Genomic DNA, 24636 nt, shown 5'->3' with positions numbered 1-24636 from the left:
TGCAGAACTATATCAAATAATAGTGGGAAGAGTGACAATCCTTGCCTTACCCCTATAATTACTGGAAAAACTTCTCATCTTCAATGCATATAACCTTACTTTTGGTTTTAGATGCTTTTTATGACATTAAAAAAAAGTATCTCTATTTCGTAAGGCTTCTAGTATAAATGGATGCTGTACTTTATCAAAGGCTTCTTCTGGATCTATTGACATAAAAATGTGGTTCTGGATGTTTTTGTTTTTAATACAATTGGGCTGTTTACCTAATAAGCCTACAACATCTTTTTTTTTATATATGAAGCTTTTTATTTTCAAAACACATGCATAGTTTTCAACATTCACCCTTACAAAACCTTGTGTTCCAAATTTTTTTTCCTCCCTCCTTTCCGTCCCCTCCTGTAAAATGGCAAGTAATCCAATATATGTTAAATGTGTAATTCTTCTATGCATATTTCCACAATTATCATGCTGCACAAGAAAAATAAGATCAAAAAGGGAAAAAAAAATGAGAAAACAAAAAGCAAGCAAACAACAACAAAAGAGAAAATACAATGTTGTGATCCACACAGTTCCCACAGTCCTCTCTTTGGGTGTAAATGACTCTTCATCACAAGACTACTGGAACTGACCTGAATGACCTTCCAACATCTCTTATACTAGGGGTACTTAATCCTCTTTGTGTTATGAGCCCCTTTGGCAGTTTGGGAAAGCCTTTAGACCTTTTCTCAAAATAATACTTTTAAATATTTGAAGGAAATGGTAAATTTCAATTCGAGGTTAGAGAAAATAAAGATGTAATTTTTTCTCTCATCCAAGTTCACAGACTTCCTGAAATCTATCCCTAGAGCTCCCAGGTCAAGAACCTCTGCTCTATAACCTTTCATCAGCATCATTAGCCATAATTATCATCTCTATGCTAATGATTCCTAGTTCTATGTCAGACACTATGTCATAGTGGATAGAGTGATGAATTTAAATCAGAAAGTCCTGAATTCAAATCCAATCTCAAGAGTTTTACTAGATGTATGATCCTAGGCAAGTCATTTAACCTTTTGCTTCAGTTTGCTCATCTGTAAAACAAACTGTGTAAGAAAATGGCAAATCAAAAAAACTTCATCAAGAAAACTTCAAATGGGGTCACAGAATCAAATACAACTTAAAAATGACTGCACAAAAAGATGTTAGGGAGTGATAATAGAGCTGATATAAATGAAATAGATAATAGATGTAAATAAATACTTGTATTACAGTGTTGTTTGCATGCTGCCTCTCCCCAATTAGAACATGAATTTCTCAAGGGTCAGGACCATACTTTTGTCTTTCTTTGTAACTTCAGCACTTACCTGGCATGTGTTAAATACTTGTTGTCCATGTGAGCATTTGAGAGGAACTTTAAAAGAATCTCTTTATCTAAGATGTGCACATTATGAGGAAAAGCATTCCAGGTATAGGGGAAAGCCAATGTAAAGTCACAAAAATGGGAAATAGAGTCTTGGGGATTAAGGACAGCAAGCAGGGCAGTATAGTAGAAGTACTATGTGCTTTGGGGGCAGTTAATTTGTAAAAATTCAGGCAAAATAAGAAGGGGAAATGGCCAAAGAATTATTTTTCGGAAGACAATTGCCTGAGATCACACAATTAGTAAATGTCTGAGGTCAAATTTGAACTCGGGTCCTTCTGACGCTTGAGCCCGTGCTCTGTGCACTATGGCACCACCAGGTTGTGCCATAAATGAGTGTTTAAATTTGATCCTGGAGATAAATGGGGAGCCACTATAATTTTCTGAGTACAAGGGTAAAACAGACCTCTGCTTAAGGAAAATCACTACGATAGCCGAGTGGAGGATGGACAAAAGTTGGGAAGATTTGAAGCAAAGAGATCAAACCGCAAACTATTATAATCATCCAAGAGTGAGGTGATGAGAACATGTATTGAGCTGTGGCTCTCTAAAAGGAGAGAATGGGGTCTACTTGAAAGATGTTGTAGTGAAAAAAATTACAAGATTTGGCAACTGAGTAGATATGTGGGGTAAGCAAGACTGAAGAATGGGCATGACATCAACACTGCAAATTTGAGTTAAAGGATGATACTGTCCTCAACAATAACAGAAGTTCAGAAGCGGCAGGAGATTTGGCAAGAAAAAGTTATACTATGGACATGCTGAGTTGGCAATGCCTAGGGGACATTTAGTTGTAAAGCAGGGAAGTTAAGGATAGATGTATAGATCTAGCAATTGTCTGTTCAAAGATGATAATTGGAACCATGAAAGCTAATCAGACCACCAATTATAGATTAAAAAAAAAAAAAAAAAAAGGACTAATTGGGAGAACCAGTTAGGGGCAGCTAGGTGGTACAGTGGATAGAGCATCAGTCCTGAAATCAGGAGGACCCGAATTCAAATCTGATCCCAGACACTTCCTAGCTATGTGACCCTGGGCAAGTCACTTAATCACAATTACCTCAGCAAAAAAAGGAGAGAGAATCAGTTAAGTGTGACATGTATAGAGATGAGACAAAGATGAAAAGGTGGCCATGGAGGTAAGAGGAGAAGTAAGTGAGAATGGAGACATAAAAGCACAAAGAAAAGTATTTAGGAGAAGAGTATTTAGGAAAATCAGTGTCAAAGATAGCACAGAGGTCAGAGGATGGATGAAGAATGAGAAAAGAACATAAAATTTAGCAGTTAAGAGGTCATTGAGAACCAGATTTCAATTTTCATGTAGGTAGGGAATTATCTAAATTTTATTGTTGTTTTTTAATAAAAAGATTTCAATTTTCATGTGGGCAGGGAAGAATTTCCTAAACTTTACTTTTTTTTTTTTTAAACACAATTTAAGTATTCACAAATAAGGATTCAGATTATCTAAACTTTGCTTTTTCTTTTTAACTTTTTAACTAAAAAGGCACGGTGAACATTTTCATATAAACAAGGAATTATGTAAGTTTTGTTATTATATTTTCAATAACAAGATTTCAATTTTCATGTGGGCAGGGAAGAATTACCTAAATTTTACTTTTTTTTTTTTTAAACTAAGACAATTTCAATTTTCACAAATAGGGATTTATCTAAACTACTAAAAAAAAAAAAAAAAAAACTAATGAAACTTCAGTTTTCATATGGGTAGGGAAGAATTATCTAAACTTTGTGCTGGTCTGTTTTCTGGGTTTTGGGTTTTTTTTTAATTTTCCTGACTGCATGCAGTTTTCTGCATACAGTGAGTATTAATAAGAAGCCTGAGAAGAAAAAAGAAAAAAAAAAAAAAAACTAAAACTAAAATCAGAGAATCTGCATTTAAATTTTAACTCTATCATTTGCCTGTGTAATCTTGCACAAGTCATTTGATCTCTAAAGTGAAGGAGATTGAGCTGAATGATGCCTAAAGGGCTCTTCTTGCTTATTATTCCACAAATGATCATAAGTATTTTCTAAATTGGAGAAACATGTAGTGTGAAAGTCCTGGCACAATTTTAATTTTTCATGTATTTCCCTATGGACAAAAAGTTACAGTATTTATTATTAGAGAAATTTCTCTTTCACAATTTAAAGAAAGTATATTTGTCTTACCTATGATGCAGACAGACTGGTTCAAAAAACCACAGGGAAGAAATCCCAGATGTACAATATAGATAAAATTTCTTCTGAAAACCATGTAGCAATAGCATAGTATAAGTATCATGAGGCTTCACAAGTTTCCAGAGAACTGAAGAAAGAGAATCAGTAGCAATTGAAGCAAAAAAAATAAAAAAAACCCAGCCTCCAAATGCAGGAACATAAGACCTCCAAATTAAACAACCCAGGCCATGTCCTTGAAAGTCTTCTGTGGCCATCTTGCCAGTTCCTCTTCACAGAGCTTAAGATCTCAAAGCTGTTACCCCAAAGAGCAAAATAAAGGAGGAATCCCGTTCCATGACAAAAATTCACAGAAACTGAGAATTGGAAGGGACAGATCATTTCCCTTGCCCCAAATTATATCCCCAACATGGACTTCTTTCTCCACCTTCTTTCTTCTTTCTCAGTGCAGGTAATTCCCCCAAAAAATTTTAGCTTATTTTTATATGTTGTCTTCCCCCATTAGGATGTAAGTCCCTTGTAATCATTTTTTATTTGTATTTGTATTCCCACTAGCTGGCACAAAGTTAGCACTTAATAGATGTTTTTTGAGCCACACAGTGAGACCATAAATATACCCAGGAGAATAAGCTTGCTGAAAGCAGAGACTTGTTCTTCATCTTGGCTTTGTATGACTCAAGTGACCAGTCAAGTCAACAAGCATTTATTAGATACCTAATATATGTCAGGAATAGTACTAAGTGCTGGTAATACAAAAAAAGGTCCTCCTCCCCCTAAAGGGGGATCTTGTCAAGAAACAATTTTGGGAAGAAAACAAAATGCTAACAACAATGAGACGTGGTATACAGGACAAATCAAAGATAATCAGATGCTAGCATTAAGGAAACCCAGAAAGGATTCTTGTAGAAGGTATGATTTTAGCTGAGACTTAAAGAAAGCCTGGGAGGCTTGGAATAGGAAAGAGAGCTGCCAGGCATGGTGGACTGCTAGTAAAAATGTCCAGGGGGAGAAAGTAAGAGTGTCCTGTGTGACAAGTAGCAAAGAGAAGAATGTCACTGAACCATAAAGGATTTAGATGAGGGGAAAAATATAAAAAAATTGCAAAGGCAGGTAGAGGATGGGTTATGAAGAAAAGTCAGATGATTAAGAAAGTTGGGTGAGAGTTACAAAGCATTAAGGTAGTGAAAAGCAATAGTCGTCTATTGGCTGAGACCACAGCAAAGAGAGAGCAAGACAAAGAATTGGCAAATGAGCTGTAAAAGAGACCAAGCTCACCTTTTGTGTTTAAATGGCTCCCTCCCCCCTTTTCTCTTTTTGGTAATATATGTGTTATTTATATTTCAAAATAACCGATTTTTTTAAAGTTTCATTATCGTTCTTAAAATTGTTATGGTTTCCTCCCCCTCGTGTAGAACACAAAATCCATAAGGGCAGGCGCCATTTTCTCATTTTCCTTCTGTCTCCATTGCCTAGTACAAAGTTTTACATACTAGGCAATGGGGGATAAGGAGGGAGAAAAGGGCGGGCAGTGTGTGGATTTTGAGGGGTGGTGATAGGATTGCTGCTACATTTCCCCTAGAAGCTGTACCCTAAGGTTCCCTAACCTTAGAGTGCTATTCTAACAATCTGTCTGTTAATGATGTTAAAGTCTTCTGGACTTAGGATAGTCCTACAAACATTACTGACAGACAGAAAAATCTGCTGGTCAATCATAATCAAGTTCCTGAGACAATAGTGAATAGACCCCCTCAAAACCTACCTGTAAGCCATAAGACTAACTAGCAAATAAGTAACATAAAGCTCTAATCTGTTTAACTTTGTCCTCTAAATTTAACTTCTCCTGGTTCTTTGCTAAATCCTTTTAGGAACTTAGCACACTTCTTCCAATTGGTCTTCCAATTACAATAAACTTTTTTGTCCCTTGGTGGAGATGGGTTTAAGTCTGCAAATTCTCTTCAGCCACCTTGCGACACTGGTCCACAACTCCAATCTTTAGGAATCTCTTTTTGAACCTCTACAGTGGGATGGATCCAAATCTGTGATTTCATTTGGGTAAGGAGTTTCATGTGAGGAAAATTTCCTTCACCAATGCCTGCCCTGCAAATTATGTCAGATTTGCTTCTTACACATTAAGTATTTAATAAGAGTGAGCATACAAAAATGGAATCCAGAAGGAAGGAAAGAATGACTCTCCAGAAGATGCCCTTAGGTTGAGCTTTTATGAGAAATATAGCAGTAATCCTGAGGTCTCCAGACTTTAAGAGTGCTTATTCTACCAATCTGTCAATGATCCTAATGTCTCGCTTTAGGGATACTATAGTATAGTCCTAGGAACACTGCTGCCTGCCAGATAGAAATCCTGTTTTCACTGACCAACAAATTGCAGAGATAAATGATGAGGTGCATACCAGACCATTCTTCAGTTCTATAATATTATAGTCATAAAATTAGCATATCAATGACAAAGAAACATCTTTTTCCTATAAATTTGTCTTCTTGCTCCTGGTTCTTTGCAAAATTTGTTTTGTAATTTAGCCCACTTCAATTGGGATTACAATTACAATTAACTTTGTAGACTTGAACCTATCTTCAAGTCAAGGGCAAATTCTTTTGAGACACCTCAGGACACCAGTCTGCAATCCCAATCTTTTGGGCTCCCTTTCAAACATCAACATTACCACAAAATTTATTGAATGCAAGAAAAGATTCCTCATGGTATAACCACATTCTTATAAACCCTTACTGCCCACTTTCCCTCACCCCAGTAGTTCTACATCCTGTTTCCAATATATTTATTTAGCTCACCTATTCATTCCTTTTCTTGATTGTTCTTAAGGTATTTCAATGGTAGAAACCACCAAATCAGAAAATCTTCCAAACCCAGATGATCTATGTTATTCCTTATGGAATTCCAAAAGCTGTGTATAGAGCAGGTACCAAATAAATGCTGTATAAATGAACTTATTTATTCTTCATTTCAATAGATCTTCTGATAGACATTAACAAGTCAGCCCTTTTTTAAGCTAATTGAGAGGATGGTTAATTTTGTTTGTACATGTGTACATATTGTCTCTAACAATAAGCTCTTGGAAGTTTCACATTTGCCTTTATATCACCAGCCCTTAGGACACCATTCAGGCCATAGTAGGAACTTAAATAAATGCTGTTGATGGGTCTTCCCATTTGTAAATGGGACTTTTTACTTTTTAATGAAATATTAAATTCAGACTTTTTAATGAAATAAACAAAAACACCAGATTATAAGAAAATGATTTTATTCCTAATTTTCAGTTCTGATACAGTTTACAAATACATTTTTACTCTGATAATTCAGCCTTGCTGCTAGCAATACCACTGAACTAATACCCATAAATACAGATCATGAGGCGATTAACATCCACTATTGTTTTTATACATAAGCTATTCTTTTAATGTCTTTTTTTTTTTTTTTTTTGGACAATTGCAAATCGACTACATAATATAGGTGGGCTAGAAAGGCAATAAGTGAGTCTTTTAAAAACACTAAATGTATAATAAACACAGCGCATATTATCAACATTTACATGATTCACATCAAATTGATGACATCCTAAAACGTATTCCTTTTAAAGGATAGATTTTCAATAAAATATTACATTTCATTTAATACTCTGGTACAATACTTCATACACTGCAGAAAAATTAAAAGTAGGCCTAGTCATCAGCTTAATAAAGGATCCCTTCTCATTAGCCTTTAGTAATACAAAGAATCACAATTATGTCATAAATAAACAGGCAAAATTAATAATTACAAGTTTTGAGGTTGAGCGTGGAAACATTTTTCAAATTAGTTTGAGTAAAAAAAAAAGTTATGAAAAACACTGAAACGAGCTCCTAGATAGATTTTGCAGTCTGCCCCAAAACAAAAAAAAAAAAAAAGAAAAAGGAGCAAACATTTTAGTGAGGATACAATAACAATAAACTATATTTCTAAACTAATATTCATGAGGGAAAATTATAAGTTCTGTCCAAAGTAATGGCTAGCAGTCCTAATAAGATAACCATAGTCAGCGTGACCATTTGCTATAAAACTTTTTTTTTAATTTTTATATTATTTTTTTCTTACAATGCACAGTCAATGAAAACTGTACCAGATTTATACTGGTAAAAAATATATAATAGATATAGATATGTGTGTTGTGCCTCAAGAGTTATACTCTTAAGTTTTCTTGTGGTGTAAGTAATCTATAATCAAATACTTCTAACTCAATTCATTTTCTCATTCCAATGAACTAGAAATAATCCAGGATGTCAAATTATTTTTAAAACACCTATTATAATAATCTCTCAAGATATAATGGGAATAGATAAATAAGATGAACTTAAATGGAGCTTCAAAACAGTTCATTCCAGAAACATGAATATACCCCTTTGTCAGCAGAATCCCCTAACTCTCTGGACACACTGTTTCTAGCAATTGACTAGCTATTTTTATTTAATTAGAGAATGATGGAATGAAGGTGGGGGAAAAAGATGAGCCAATTAAGCCACCATTTTAAACAATTATATCATTTTGGACATGCATCCTCTCCCCCTTGGTGCAGTCCAAATCTGAGAAAGTCAAGGACTCAACGTGGACTTCCTATACATGGGGGATGCAGAGGAAGCAGTTGCATCTCCTGATTCAACTACCTGTTTTATTAACTTGGGAGCAAATGTTGCCCCATTATAGAGGGGCACCCATTAAGGGAACCACACTTTTTGAAAATAACTAGATTACTGACTTCACAGTGCCTCAAAAAAGTTCACAGTACGATGCCTTTGTCACTGTATAGTTTGTCTTTGTGCAAATGCACCACCAGACCTGACAAGCCACCATATCCCCAGCAAAGAGTTTGGTTTGGGTTTTTTTGGTTGGTAGTGGTGGGGGAGGCTGGTGGAGAACGTGCGTGTTTAACTGGATTCTCTGCCCTTTGTTTTTAGTATGTAAGGGTGTCTCCACATTTCAAAACAATTCAGGCCTTTCGACGTATAGATTTTTGTTTTATTTTTTAAATGATTGGTTTAACTCCTTCCAATAGCAAAAGCTGAATGGCACTTTGATGTTTAACTGCAACAAAAGTCTGAAAAAAGTTCCCCAAATTGGAAAAATGGCTGTTGGTGACAATGTTGTCAGTTTTATGCACGGACTATGCATGAGTGCTCTGAGCTTAGACGTGCAGGTAATTAAGATACATAGTAATGAGCACATGCTGGTATATTTGCAAGAAATGGAAATTCACCTTAATTACGGACTCTCACAAACAGAACAATTTCTTCTACTTATACCAAAGCACATTCCCAGCCTGTACTAGGACCCAGCATGGAGACACTAAAGATAATCCTTCCATCTTTCCCTGTCCCCTCCCCAAATCCACCATATGAAAAAGGCCATTCCTGTCAACTTGAGCAATCGCCATGGTTTTCAGCAGGGCCATACACTAGGTTGAAACTTCAAAATTCCCCCCCAAAAGAGCTGTTAAGAAATCTTGTTGAATTCATTTTTTTGTTTTTGTTTTTAATTCCAATATCACATTCCAGAAAAATTCTCACTCAAAACACAGACTCCTAGTTTCACAACTTAAGAAGAGCCAGCTTACTTGTGCATGATATGTAAATGACATGATACTCAGAATTAGGCAAGGTAAGTAGTTGGCCAGGGTGCAATGAGAAGCATGGATACCTCACCTAAAAACTGGTTTTAATAAATGTGCACATGCCCAGTGATAAGCCAAAAAATTGCACAGTTCATGGCATGGCATTCCTTGAGGGCAGATGCGCTCTCTCTCTCTCTCTCTCTCTCTCTCTAAATCTTGGCATCCCCAGGAGCCCAGCAAAGTGCCTTGGTGCTCATTAACAAACTAAATGTTAGCTCAATTGAATAACTCATACCAAATGCAACTTGAACAACATGAAGTCTTGAAGTCTTCAATGGACTCAGAACAATTTCCAAATACAGAAAGTTATACTTTCCAGACTTTGCTGAAAGCATTACAATATCTGTCAACTCTGGTAGCAAAATTCATTTGTTAGCTACAGAATAAATGTGACTTCACATACAATTCAAGGTCATCTGATCCATCCACTGTCAACTGCTTCCCCCCGCCCTGCCCCCCCAAGTCGTTCTGCTGCTTCCTCAAACCACCTTTGCCAAACTACTAATTCTAAAAGCTCCAATTGCCAATCTGTCATGGTTCCAGCTCTACATTGCACCTATTCAGTGTCACACCTTAAGCTCATGTGAAATTTGGTAACGTGGGACCAAGTTCTGGTGATGCTTCATGGCTGCAAACTGTGGACTACCAGTCTTTGAAGGGTTAAAGCTGAAGATCACCAAAGGCATGGCTATGGAACAGGCTATAGCACTTCAGCAATAAAGAACTAGAGCATCAGAGAGACTGAAGACCAGAAAAAGAAGGGGCACAGTCATGAAGCAAGAAAGAGCTATGACTACCCGTGAAGTCACCATGCCCCACTGGCACCCATACAAGTGTCCAGGAATCTAAAGCCTTTTGGGGAAGAGTCACAGGATGGCATGGACAAGGGCTAGACAAGACAGGAAGGTGTGGAGGGGTTGCCACTGGCATCACTGCAAAGAGTGTCCGCCCACCTTGAGGAGATCCCAGTTCCATCGAGTTATCCAGTGCTCAATAATCATTCAGTGATCTGGCAGAATTAAGACACAGTTTGATAATACCATGATACTATACTTATTTAGGAAAATAAGAAAAGGTTTCATTAAATGAATGTCCCATACAGGACTTCATAAAGCCAAATAAAAGAAATTACCTCACCATCAAGTTACAGGACAAGTTGGGTTCCGAGAGTGCAAATACTACTGATTCTACCCTACAGGCATTGACATTAATGCAACAAATACATTTGTACAATCAAACCATTGCACAAATATAGATATATGCTGGTGAAAGTCTGTCCCAAAGTCAAGAGTCCAAAGTACTACAACAAAGTAAAGGCAAACAAAAGTTTTCAAAGTGATCGTGCAATAAAAAGATGCACTTATTTCAATTCACACAAATACAGGCTTTAGGCAGCCCCCTGTGACAGTGGGCCTGAATTTTCTCTCATCTCAGGCCCAGCTGCACTCACCCTCATGCAGGGCAAGGCCTATGTGGATCCTACATACAGCCCAAGTCTCACCATGGTCTATCGAAGGTCAGGGCATTCGTTCTTCTGCACGTGAAAATGACCACACGGGTCTTCCCAAATGACTTCAGGGAAAAGCAACACTCTAGCCCAGCTCTCCTGCAAAGAAGCTCCCACTCCTGGCGAGTCGGGCCTGATCTAGTCACTGAATTGGCTCCACTCTGGTCCGAGACCTGGGAAGGCTCAAAGCACAGAAACAAAAGACAGCCATAGGGAAAGGAACCTGAGTAGTACAGGGGCTCAAAAGGGAAGTCACTAGAGGAGCTTATTTGTCTTTACAAATATGATCAAAAGTACTTCAGCTGAAATAACACAATGAAGAATGGTGGAACACACATAGCAAAAAGGGATGTGGCTCTGGAAGGCACTTTAGGTAAAAGAAGGTTGGTGAAAATCCCATTCAATGAAACAGAAAAGGAGCTACTGCTGGCAGTCATGTCCCCCAGCCATGGCGCTGGCCCCTCCTGGCCTTGCTTAAGCCAACCCTCTGCATTCACGCAGATCGCCACGAGGGGCCTGGCTCAGATCGGGTATCCTTCATCAGATTCTGAAGCACAGATCACCTAAAGAAGTATAAGGCCTTACTGAAAACCACAGGAGCCCCGAGTTGGGGGAAGCTCCCACCCACCAGCTCACAGTTGGCGCGGCAGGGCTGCTGGGGTCGAGCAAATCACAAAGAATCAGCAGAAGCTCACTGGAAGGTCTTCCACCTCCAACTGTCAAAACTGCGAGATGGCCATGAAAGCCCCAGGAATCCCCTTGGGCTGCTGCCACCTCCTGCCCCTGCTATGAGCTGATGCTTTTCTGAGTGACTGCAAATGCTATCTCCATTACTGGTCATCAGCAGGAGGATTTTCTTTTGAGTATAAAGACAGTGACTCTGGTTCAAAGAAAACCTTGTGTATATTTTCCCAACAGAAACTCAACAAGTTGGCTGAGGAGTAAGTCAGCCATCTGCTAACAAAACAAAGCCCCTACACTTTACCAAAAAACCATTGTCACTTTCCACTCTGAAGTGGCCAGTTGGAAAGGAAATGCTCGACTCTGTGAGCTTCAGGCATTAGCACATGATTCTATCCCCTATTAGTTATAATAGATAAGAAAAAAATTGTTCCCATTTGTACTGGATATTTGACAGATTTTCCCAAATCATTGCTCCTTCCAAAAGTGCCCTTTCATGCCTCACAAAGAAAAAAGAATAAATCTGCTCCAATTTAAAAAAGAAAAATGCTGATAACTTGAATTTTAATCACCATCATCTACAAAATGTGAAAATGAAAATTTAATAGCTTCCTCAATTTAACACAAAATTCTATAGAATATAACATTGTCTACATTGTAGAGATGATTTCTTCTTATTTAAAAAGCCAGCAATTGGAAATCAGGTATTGTTGAGAGAGAAAAATCATGATCTTTACACATGGTTTTGCACTTTGCTTATTAGCGGAAGTTAAACAGTCAGAATGCAAACCTTCCAAATTCATTTTTCACATGAAAGTCCTTGCATCTTTCTTGACCTTTTGGGGGTGGGGAGGAATAGTCATATCTGGAAAGAGAAAAAAAAAGAAAGCGAGAAGTTAAGAATAGATATTTTAAAAGTTAATAAAAATGAAAACATTAAAGTAAGCTGGAAAGTAATAATGTAGAATTCTTTATTGGGGGGGAAAAAAAAAAAAGCTCATGGCAAACCCTAACTTTCTAGTTGTTATTAAGAAATACTTTTGTCTCTACTCTGAAAAATTAAACTCTCTGAAAAGGTTTTGGGGCCAATAATAGGGTAAAATACTTGAAAATTATATAGGATCACTGTCTCGGAATTGAAGGGGAATTTAGTGGTTTAATCCTTTTGTTTTACAGAGGAGAAGGTGTTTACTTTCTAATACAATGCAAGGGTCATCTGATCCTAGCCTTGTATTCAATGGCTCTATCAATGGCACAAAAGTAGGAACCAACACTAACTGGTTCCAAAAATATCTCAACATATCAGAATATTGGCTGAAATTTTTCTCCAATACAAAAGATTTTGATAAGGATAAATGTATACTCCTACTATACTCTTGCTACATGGGTACAGCTGAGAGAGACAGCACTTTGATTAAATGCAAGTTCAGTAAGTCAACAGGGTGACAGTCATGAAAGCAGCTACTATGATTCTAGACTACATCAACGGTGACAGCCTCCAGAATAAGGAAGTGACCATCACCCAAGACCTGACCTGGCCAGGCTCCATCTGCAGTACCATTTTCATTCTTGGACCTCACAGGAAGGTCACTGATATTTGGGGTCAGATCCATAAGATGGTGAACAGAAGAATGAAGGGACAAGAAGCCATGCTACGTCAGAAGCAGTTGAAACAAGATCTGGGAGTGCAGGGAGTTCAAGATACCTTCAAGGATTTAAAGTACTTTCATATGGAAGGCCTGGTAAGAAAACCTAGGTCACCGAAAAGAACTAGGGATGAGAGTGGGGGAGCAGCTAGAACAGAATAATCTTGGGAAGCTAAAGAGAACTTAGGACCAGAGTAAGAAAGACACAGGAATAAGAAAGAGCTGATCCTGCTGTCCTAGAGACCTCTTCTGGGCTACTGAGGTCATTTCTGGCAGCAAAGTTTAAGAAGGATACCAATGAGATGGAAAATGTCCAGAGGAGGCTAACCTCAAGAGGAAAGGGCTCCGAGTTCAAACTATATGAGAATCAGCTGAAGGAAATAGTCACAGTTGGAGAAGGAGGGTTCATAATTGATGTCCTCCAGTATTTGAAGGTTATAACAGGGAGAAAGGCTATCAACATTGTCACTTATTCTAATCAATCTCCAAGAGAAAAACAAGAAACAAAAGTAAGAAGTTTTAGCAGGCCAAATTTAAGTTCAACATCAAGAAAAACTCCCTACTTGTCATCCATAAATGAAACAGGATACCACAAGAAGTGATGGATTCTCTTTCACTTGAGGACATTTGAAAAGAGGCTGGATAACAACAGGGGATGCTTTTCACAGGTACAGGTTCCAGAAGAAGCCACAAAGAGCCTATCTCATGCCGAGATTTTATGGTCCCAGAGGACAAAACTACAAACGGTCAAAGTCACAAAAAACCAGATTTCCGATCAACATAAGGATGAGCTTTTTAAGCAGGAGGGAGAGCTGTCTACTGAAGAATGAACTGCCTCAAGACAGTGAGTTTCATAGCAGTTGAGGTGATCAAGTAGAATGTGAATAAATTTTATTGGGGATGCTCACCAATGAATAACCTGGAATGAGGTCAACTCTGAGCTTCTGCGTCAGGGTCACCCAAATGCTACAGGGCAGCCAAGAGTTTTTAAATCCTAGGGGAGGTTCCTCTTTATTCAAGCCCAAGGACATCACTACAGGTTGTTCTAGGCAGCCATGGCAACCTCTACTAAGCAATTCAGAAAAGAGCCTCTTTATTATTCTAAGTAGTCCATAAGAATTATTCTCAGGAGAGACATTAAGTTACCTTCAAAGAATGAACTCTGACTTTTGTTTTATGTGTTGAATGGATTCTGAAATGGCTGTCAAAGGTTACATCGAGGCAGAACTAACTTATAAAAAATTTTTAAACACAATTTTGGAACATTTCAAGCAAATATTCCTAAATGTTACTCTTGAAATAAATTAAGCCTACCACAAAACATATTGAACAATAATCAAACATTGTGAATGTAATTACCCAGCTCTGAGCTGAAACCTGGACAGGTCTTCTCATCTAAGACTCTTCTGCTGCTGCACCAATCCCACATTTTCATATACTCTAGCACTATCTTCTCTCATTCTGAAAAAGATATTTACAAAAATGCAAGCCAGGCAGAAGACAGTTATCTTGTCAGATTGTCACTAACTAGAATATCAATACTTGGGCTATCTGAAAACAACATGCCACGACTTTCTGCTCCAAAATTGCTAAGTCAGCACAAAGGAAAGAACTCACTTGGAAGTCTACTACCAAGGAGGCCAGCATTGTGCCCCCACTGCTCATCACTAAAGAAATCCATTGAACAAATCAGCTCTCTTATTGTGGTGAAGAGAGAACAAAAAGGAGGAAGAGAAAGAAGGAAGCAGCAACTGTCTACTCAAGGAAACACAACTAGTACATGATGTATCATTTAATGAATAAATCAGAAGCACACACAGGATTACTCACCTTACATGCAGCCTAACCATTTGCATAGAACATTAATGACAGAACATACACATGGACTACAATAATATATAAAAAAATTTAACAGCAACAAAATACAGGAAAAAAAATACAAAAATAAAAGTTCAATGGTGGACACAAAGGCAACTAACTGAGTTCGTGGTTTTATGGAAATAAATTTTGTTTTGTATTTCAATGTTTGTTTTTCTTGAGTTGTCAAGTTTAAAATGAATGAATGAAATGAACAAATAAATATAAAAATAAATAAATAAGCAGACAGAAATAAACATATGAATAAATAAACAAATAAATACGTGAGAAGCCAAAGGCAGAAAAGATTTGAAAATATGAATCAGTAGGAAAGAGCCAATAGGAGTCTAATGAAAATTAACCTAGAAAGGCAAATGCTAATAATGTAAGCTTCTTGTGGCTATTGACAGAACTGACCTAATAAATGTTTTCGATTATATTTTTGTGAATAAGATCTTAAAACTCATATCTATCATCTAGTAACAAATATGAAACTTAATTCTTTGGTGACAAAGTAAGGGCTCACTTATTTAACGGCTTTCTAAAAAATATCTTTCCTCGCCTCCAAAAAAAAAAGTAAAGAGGGATGGAAGGAAAGGATAACCAGCAATCATTAGTCTTGGGAACAAAAAGAAATACAAACCAAATTTGGTACTTTGCTAGGCTCAACAAACATGGCTTTGATATATTAATAACCCCTAGGGAAGGCAATAGCCAGCCAGCCATCAGTGAAATAAATCAGCTAAGGCTTTGAAAAGGCACAAGCTACTAATTTGCTAATTGCTAATGGACATTATTAGACAGCTGATTAGCCGCAGCATATGTCCATGGAAGTCTTAGGCTTAAAAAAAAAAAAAAAAAAATTTTACAGAAGGATTTTCAGACAACACCAATTTCCTCCCCCCTTTACTTACTCTGGACAGGTTGGAGTCGGGGTGCAAGGTGGGAGAGGACTCTGATCTCCACTTGTCTGGTCTGCTAGAGAATATTTAATGTTTGTATATTCATGCCCTTTTCTCTTGCTTTTCTGAAAATCAAAGAACAAAAATAAAAAATTTTAAGTTACAGGAAGGCCTGAAGAAAGCAGACATTTACACAAAGGAGTCTAAAATCTTATGCTTCAGATGGTCAAACAAGTGATGAACATTCAAGAAACTCTAAGATGCTATCAGAAGCCGAAAGGATGAGAATTCCTCTTTCCAACGACAATGTACAACATGAACCTTACAGTGTCAAAAGAAGTAGAGCCCATACAAGTCTAGAGAAAGATGACGTCAGACAGAACAACCTTAGCCTGGCTCAGACCAATCCTCAGAATGGATGGAAGAATTCCCAGTCATCATGTCACAGTTCTTTGCAGTGCAGCTTTATGAACCCCAGGTATACAATCAGAAGAAATAGCCAACCAGAGCCAGCTCTGAGTAGTGTTGAAGGAAGGAAGCCCTGAGAAATGGCTCTCCAACAATCGGAAAGGCAGCAAGACCCCAGAGACCACAGACTGTTCCCCCTCCTTCAATGCTGCAAAGCTGATTCTGAAAATCCCCCAATAAGCACATCGCCTCATCATTGCTGAGCCACAATGGAGACAAAGCACAAAATGAAATAACTTGAACTTGACTCAAACAAGTAAATAAGAGTAAATGAGAAAATGAAGCACCTATAAGAAAGTAACTAGCTCAAAGTTAAGAATCCCTTCCCATTTATGCCAGTAACATTAAAGCAGAGAACACTGATCTCATCAAAAAGCGATATCACATGCAATGTATCTTTCAAGTTAGGGGCAGTCTCAAAGAAACATTCTCTGTCTAGGATTTTCAGAATTTTTGCCCTAATTATTGAGTAACCCTTGGTCCAAATAGCACTGATCATCATTTAGATGAGAAGCAGCCAGAGCAGAATGGACACAAAGTTGTTCTTGAAGCCAGGAAGCCCTGGATTACCCCATCCTGGATGACCAAGTTAGTGAATTTGAGCTCCAGGAGCTTCCATGAAGACGTGGGCCTACACCGTGGAAAGAGGGTGGGCTTTGCTTGATCCTTCAGAGGTCCAGTCACTAGCCCAAACCCCATCCCACTCCTACAGAACAGACTCTGCACATACTGGTGGCTTTCTCCATTCTCTGGGATGTGGCCATTTCCTCCAACAATACAGGTAACAGCTAGCAGAGGCCTTGCAATCCATGGTCGGCCACAAATCTGCTCAGAGGGCCAGTGGAACATACTGGGCACCCATCTTGCCGTTCTCATTCTCTCTCCTCTGCCTCCCTCTGCCTCCTTTCTCTCTCTCTGAGTGTGTGTGTGTGTGGGGGGGGGGGGGGGGGGGGGGGGGGGGGGGGGGGGGGGGGGGGGGGGGGGGGGAGAAGGAGGGAAGAGAGGAAGGGGGATGTTGCTGCTGTTTATTTTTTCACTGATTATAAACATTGACTTGTGTAAGATTTTGAGTTCCAAATTTTTTTCTCCCTTCCTCCTTTACCTCCCCTTTCCCTAAGACACAAGCAATCTGGTAGGGGTTATACAGGTACAATTATTTTATTTTAAATATATTTCCATGTTAGTCATGTTGTGAAAGAAATTTGAACAAAAGGGAAAAGACCAACAACAACAACAAAAAGACAAAAACAGTATGCTTTGATCCACATTCAGTCTCCATAGTTCTCTCTCTGGATGTCTAGCCATTCTCTTGACAACACATTTATAATAAAGAAGCACTGGGTAGGGCAGTCCATCAGCTATCCCTCACTCAAGGTTCATGATCAGCCCATATTTTTTCCTATGCCTGCGTCTCTCTACTGATATCTTCTACATTGCTTCTCCATAATTTCTCACTTTATTGTTCCGAGAACTGCCCAAGCCCAACAGACACTAGGGAGGTTTTCACAAATAAAGATATGGTCAGGGTGTCCCAAGACTTGTCCAGCCATGTGCAACAAGATTCCTCATCCTGGAGCCAATTGGCCACCTCATGCTGAGTTTTTGAGGCTCATGAAAAACAATTCTCAGATGATACACTGGCCCAATAAGTACCCAGTCAGATGACATCACAGAGCCCTGAAGTACAGAAATAAAACAATACCTAAACTGGAATTTCCTACATTATAGATTTATTATTCTAAATCCAAATTTGTTACCTAAAATTATAACAAATCTGGAATAAATCCCAGGATCAAGTTCTTGTCCTTTTTTTTTTTTTAATATATATTTTTTAAATTTTTTTTTACATATTTATTTTATTTACATATATATTTCACTGGCAGTAGGCATATAGGTCCCTAAGGGCACACCACAAGCCAGTACTAATGTAGTAAGGAGAGCATCCAAAGGAAACAAAGGACACAGGTTAAAACTGTTTATGGGCCAGGTTGTAGTTGACCTTCAGTTCTCTCCAAGACCACAGCCCGTGGCTGATCAGTGCTAACTAACTACCTTGCAAATGCCAATCACTGGTTAGGAGGCACACTCAAGGGAGACATTTTAATGGATTAATATTCAGCACAACTATCAGACAAATGGTTGAAAAATTACACTCTGTGGAAGACAAATAGTGCCATCTTTGTATACAAAGGATGAACCATTTCAACATGGGCTAGCAACAAACAAAAAAATAATCAGACTTGAGTGAATATAAGCAAGAAACTATTTCAGAGTAACTTGCATGCAAATAATCTAAGCACCTCATAGGTCATAAATCTTAGCATGAAAAATCTCAGCCTGCCTGAGATGAAATCTTCTAAAAAAAAAGGTAGAACATATAAAAACCATAAAATGAACTTGTCTTTAATTCTTTCCTCAACACTGAAATTCTTTTCAAAATGAAGAAATAGTAAAAAGAAGGCAATTTTGGGAATAAAGAGGAACAGAAGTGGGATAGGAATGACTGCAGTGACTCAAATAAACCAGAGCTCCAACTGGACAGCTGCTGAGGACTTCTGTAGCAGCTTGAATACAACCACAAAAGGCACTGATTGATGGGGAGCTGACTCCCCTCCCTGGGGACAGCTAAATGAAACCTTTCTGTTTCACTGATTGTCTGAAATACTGTAAGAAAAATTCCAGATGAAATTTTAAATTTTTCCATAAGAGCTTCAGGAAGGACTCTGCTTTGGGAAACTGGGAAGCAAACAAACCGATTCTTCCTCCACCAGATTTCATTGATAGGCAGGATTCCTATGGTTTTTTAAAAATCTGTATGAATTCAATTGTCTCACAAGACTTTTCAGCTGGTTAGGATTAGGGACAATTACAAGGCTCTGAAATCATCTAGTAATATAGATACAGAGCTCTCACTCTCTTATACTATCTATCTATCTGTCTGTCTGTCTGTCTGTCTCTCTCTCTCTCTGTCTCTCGCTCTCTCTCTCTCTCTCTCTCGCTCTTCCTACCTCTCTCTCTGTCGCTGTCTCTCCCCCATCTCCTCTCACTGTCTCTGTCTCTCTAGATATATACAGATATGGAATATATTTATCCATGTGTGTATATATAAATATACAGATGTATCTTTTCATGTGAGGTAACTAGATTCTTTCATCTTTAATTCTTCAAAAGATAATTACAGTCTAGGTTTTCTTTCACTTTTCTCCACTGTGCACCCCCCCCCCAGAAGAAGCCACCAACCTGAGTCTCTGCATAGTGAGAAAGAAGAAAATAAAAACAACTGAGAGTTATCCAAAATGCTAGCTATCTGAATATCAAGAAACAAAGATAAAATGAATAAGTTATAAGGTACCTAAAAGCACAGGTCTTGCATTCAGAGACTATATACTACCTAAAAGGCCTTATACTGAGGATGAAATAAAATAGCCCCTGTCCTCAAGGAGTTTGCACTTTTAAAAAACAAAACTAAATTAAATGGACTTTTCTTCTGTGTAAGGGGGGAAAAAAAAGTATCCACTCCAACTAAGTATCTTAAAGAGTTAAGAATTTGACAACCAATTAAAATAGAGCAGGTAGGAAAGAAGAATCCCCATAAGTCATCAAAACAATGAATTTTTTTTTTAACCACTTTTCAGAAGTTCTGGAGTATTTCATAATTAACACCAATTAACATAAAAAGCCTCTAGTCTTATCAGCTACATATATCTAACCCTAAACTCCAACTTCTAAGAAAAATGCCAATTTTCTGGGCCAGATTTTCCTCTCCCACTCACAGCTCCTATACACGAGTCTGTTCTCTTCCCCATCAGAAAGAGAATTTCATGAGGTCAGAACCAACCTTTCTTGCATTTATTTGTAACCTCAATGTTCAGTGTAATGTCTAGGACATAGTATCATGATCATGATTATCAACAAGTACTTTTAATTGCTTCCTATGTGCCGAACACTGTTGCTATACACTTGGGATACAGAAACATATCCATGTCCAGAAGGGGCTCCCAGTGTAATGGGAGAAACAGTAAACAAACACTTATGGACATTCAAGATATAAAGTGCATAAATGGGAGGTATTGAGTATGTTTTAAATGCTGTACTTTTGAATTAAGAGAATCAAAAATATGATTCTCATTCCAAACTAGAATGGCTATCCACTGCCACTTTGTCCAGCCTTGTCTTTCACAGACGAGGAAACCACTACTCAGAGAGGCAGGCTGATGGGCCAGCAGGGCCAGACAATGCCGAGAGGTAGAGTCTGAGGTAAATGAAGCTCCTCTGATTCCAAGTTTGTATGGCACACTAAGCTCCCAACAACATAAGGACCTCGACTCTCCTGACTGGTGCAAGTCACACAGTTTGAAGCACAGATTTAAGGAACAGAGAGTTTAAAAACATAAACCTTAAAAAATCCCTGAGCCGGCCTTTGCTGACATGCTAACTACACAGTATTTCACCATTGCCGCATAAAACCCAGGCAAGCAAATGCAGTGAAGACTAAGATCTCTTCTGACAAATGGGACTTGTGTTCTGGCTAACTGAGCACTGCCAATTGATCGCTATTTTGTCCTCCTAAAAATCACCAAATGCAATGCCCATTACTATTCTAAGGAAAGCTTCAGACTGTGGCCTAGACCTTTGGAAGCAATCACAGTAATACTGACAAACCACTTTGATATTTAGACATGACTTCAGCAACAGTAATACCTATGCTACTAAGAAAAAAATTTTTTTTACTTATTTTCTTCATCTCAGCATAATTCCTAATTAACTCAGCTTTCTGTCTGACAAATAGCTTTTAGACAGACTCCAATTTCAAATTTCTCTTCCTTATCCCAAATCTTATTAAAACTGAAATTTTACTACTTTCAACAGCACCAAAAATTGGCCACCCCAAAGCCTGGCCATTATCAGTGATCAAAGTAAGATAAATAAATGGAAAGAGGAGGATAAGACCTGGTATCAAGAATGGTCCCATATTCCCAACTGAGGGACTCTGGATTCCAAGTTTGGTTTTTCCATCAGCTCAGTACACAATCCAAGGAAAACCAGAGCCTTTCTGTCCAGTCATTTCTTTATCATTCCTCCTTCTAGGAGGCCAAATTAAAGTTCCTAATGTGTTCCATGAGTCTTTCCCACCTGTTCCATCAGAGGACCCTCTTGCCGGGCACTGCCCCCATACTCAAAAGGAGGTTAAGTATATACTGTCATATAGCTGAGGGCCTGCAGAAGACAGAATATGCTCCAGACCGGAGCTGTCCTCCACTTAATTCATTTCAGATCAGATGAGAAAATGCAGCATGAAAGCTATTGTGGATTTATGCAAAATTGTACCTGCTCCTCCTCAATTCTGCGTTGTAGCGTCTCAATGTAATGCTGCACAGCCATGTAGATAAATCTGTACTGGGCTTCTGTTTGGACCATCCCTGATCTCTGGGATCTCACCATCTGAATGGTCTTGGGAACATCAATGTCACAATCCACACCTAGAAGAAAACAAATAGGAATGGAGATCCTGACGTATTTCCCATGCCACATGAGGCCTCTGCACACTCAGCTTTGACCTGTGTGCAAGAAAAGCTTCCCACTGATATCATCCTCTCCGAGGATTCACCCAGCCAAAAGTCACTCATTTCCATATCCCACAAAACAGTGTGTAGGTGACCATTAAAAGTCCCAGTTCAAGGGGACGCAGCTATTCAGTTCAATGTCCAGTTTATGTTCTGCCAACTACTCCTGGAACTCTGGTCACCACCTAGACCTCTCTGAAAAATAAACATTTAGGGGTCTCTCTGAAATCACTTCAAGATCACTTTGTCTCTCCCCCACAAAACATGAGAACAGAAACTGGAGCTTCTGACTGCAGTCAACTTACCTTTCTCTCTGATAATGTCAATAAGGATGTCAATCACAATGAAAGTTCCTGTCCTGCCAATTCCAGCACTGTGGGTGAAGAAAACAAAAAGCTATTCATTTTTCTTCTAGTCACAGCAAAGATCTTCAAGAGATAGATACAGTTTCCTCTATGTGGATGTATGTGTGTTGTATGTACACACATTGTGTTGGGGAGGTATTCAAAATAAGAATGTTGAAAATAGTTCAAACGTTGGGGGAGGGAAATTATTTTTAACAAGGCATATTTTAATCAAGTTGTGCAAATAACTAAAGTTAAGTAGCCTCCCACATATCTACTTGCCTATTGTGCAAATATAATCTACAAAAATAACATCTCTTCCTGACACACACAGCTTTCCTCAAATGTGAGGCATGATACATTTGTGGGCACCAGTGTGAAGGCATAAGGCTTGAGATCACAGCTCCCACCAAAGCCCTGGCCTGCATGGGAAGTGGTCCATATCTATTTAAAGCAAATAACAGTAGTTTTGGGGAGGGGGGTAGGAGGGGAGAGGCAGGAGAGAATCTCTTCTTTCCATGCTAAGAGATCTGAACCAAACCAAATCAAAGCCTAAAATCCTGCCTACAAAAAAGACAACCCAACAAAATCATAAACTCCTTCAGGACAGGGATTGTGTCTTATCAGGGTTTTTTAGTCATTACAAAACTACACCCAACCCTAGCTTCAGCCCTTTGCTTACAACTATTCAATAAATATTTGCCAATTAAAATTACAGACTTGGGGACTCAAGGTGACACAGGTGACAGATGTCCTTTTCTCACCATTTATCCATATTCCCTACAAATGTTTATGTTTTCCTTTAAGAGCTGGGAGATGGGAAAAGGGAGAACAAGGAGCACACTTCCCCCTGCTTTGGGAAATTAATATATTATCTACCCAGAACCACACCAAAACTCTGTCATGGTCTAGATGATTACCTGCAATGCACCACCACAGGGCCTGCATCAGGAATGCTCTCCTGCTTGTGATGGACCTCTTCTAAAAAGTCCAGAACACCCCCAGGGTCAGTGGGCACGCCATGATCGGGCCAGGTTCTAAAATGATACTGCCACACTGTTCTCTCCGTATTCCCCTGAAGTAGAGCCAAGAAGCAGCAGGAAAGAATTAAATACTCCAAGGGGGAAAATTTCCCTAAATCAGGAACAATCAGGGATTCTAAATGATCCAAAGAAACTGGCATTTTAAAAAAACAAAATTCCAATAAAAAAGTTGAAGTTTACCATCTCTGAGACTTTTAAAGATGTTTTTTCTGTAGCTGTACTTGGCCCCACGCCTTTGAAAATCAATTTCATAAAATAGTCATAATTTTTATGGGTAAGATAATTCTTTTAGAACAAGGGAAACCACCCTTACTCCCCCAATCCCATTAGGATTATAAACAGAAGTTGAATGGCCTCTTGCCATGGATACTGGACTAAGGACAAGTTGGAGATCAGATCTGTCGAGCACTGTGCCTTGCATATACTAGAAGCAAAAGAGAAGGATCTGGAGTTTTTGTCAAGATGGAGAAAACCCATTCTGAGCATTCCCTCCATCAATGAACATTACGACCATCAGCTGAGCTGCCAGAATCACATACCGTTCAGTGACAGAGGCAGGTACACAGCCTCAGGTCTTCCTGATCTCGAAGCCAACATTCTACCCACTATGTCCCAGTGATTCTGGCTTACATCCAGCAGTTTTAATAAATGTTGAGTTGAAGGTGGTCTATTTTAGGTCAATCAAGAGTTCTTGTAAAATCCTCTTATATCCATGAATAGTTAGGTTATAGGAATCATAGGATCTAGAGCTGGAAAGGATCTTGGAGATGATTTTATCTAAACTTCTCATTTTACAGATTAAAGTTTATGCTAAGTGACTTTGGCAAGATCATCAGTTACAAATAACCAACCTGAGATGTGAATTTAGCTCCCTTGCCTCCGAGTCATTCCAGCTGTTCTAATTCAAAGGACTGAGATAAACTGGGCCTATAGCTTCTAGAGGTGGGAGACATGACAGATAAGCCCAAAGCACCAGGGGCTTCTCCCTCAGTTCCCTCAAGTACCTGAAGAACTTTACCTCCCACAGAAATACAATGTGATAACATACAGGAAGGCACCTAGAAAAACTCCACAGTGCTGTATGCCAGGTAAGATGACAATGCTAATGCTCCTGATGCAGAAAACTACATCTGTAAGCGCTAAGTCTTTTATCCTATCTGCTCCTGAGAGATATAAGATATTAAGACTGGCAGGATGGTTGCTAGCAGAAAAATCGAGTCTGCATTCTCCAGCCAGGCCACAGTGAATTTAACTCTCCTTTCTACCCCAAAACTAAGTGAACAGCCTCCCCCAGATGCCTTTGTTCCATCACTAAGCTAAATCGTCATCCAAATCACTCCATGGCAGTCTGCTTGTACAGATTACATAAGGTTTAAAC

General features: G+C 38.6%; 1 protein-coding gene across 4 annotated transcripts in view; it reads right to left on the bottom strand.

The window, feature by feature from the left end:
- Positions 1-6829: 6829 nt before the first annotated feature.
- The window catches only part of PTPN11 (protein tyrosine phosphatase non-receptor type 11), a 66027-nt gene continuing 48220 nt past the window's right edge, over positions 6830-24636 (bottom strand). The window contains exons 11-16 of one of the 4 annotated variants that reach the window (XM_031948620.1): positions 23136-23302; positions 22177-22244; positions 21636-21787; positions 15852-15964; positions 14440-14541; positions 12185-12299 (exon numbers count right to left, since the gene is read on the bottom strand). In XM_031948620.1, coding sequence (XP_031804480.1) covers positions 14472-14541; positions 15852-15964; positions 21636-21787; positions 22177-22244; positions 23136-23302 — 570 coding nt within the window. In that variant the 3' untranslated portion in view covers positions 12185-12299; positions 14440-14471. Of the gene's footprint in view, positions 12300-14439; positions 14542-15851; positions 15965-21635; positions 21788-22176; positions 22245-23135; positions 23303-24636 lie in introns of all 4 variants that reach the window. The other 3 variants (XM_031948621.1, XM_031948618.1, XM_031948619.1) reach the window with 3 other exon arrangements.

This window comes from Sarcophilus harrisii, chromosome 1 (genome assembly GCF_902635505.1).
Source record: "Sarcophilus harrisii chromosome 1, mSarHar1.11, whole genome shotgun sequence".
NCBI lineage: Eukaryota > Metazoa > Chordata > Mammalia > Dasyuromorphia > Dasyuridae > Sarcophilus > Sarcophilus harrisii.
Note: the sequence above shows the minus strand (reverse complement) of the source record. Positions and strands in the feature narration are given on the sequence as shown.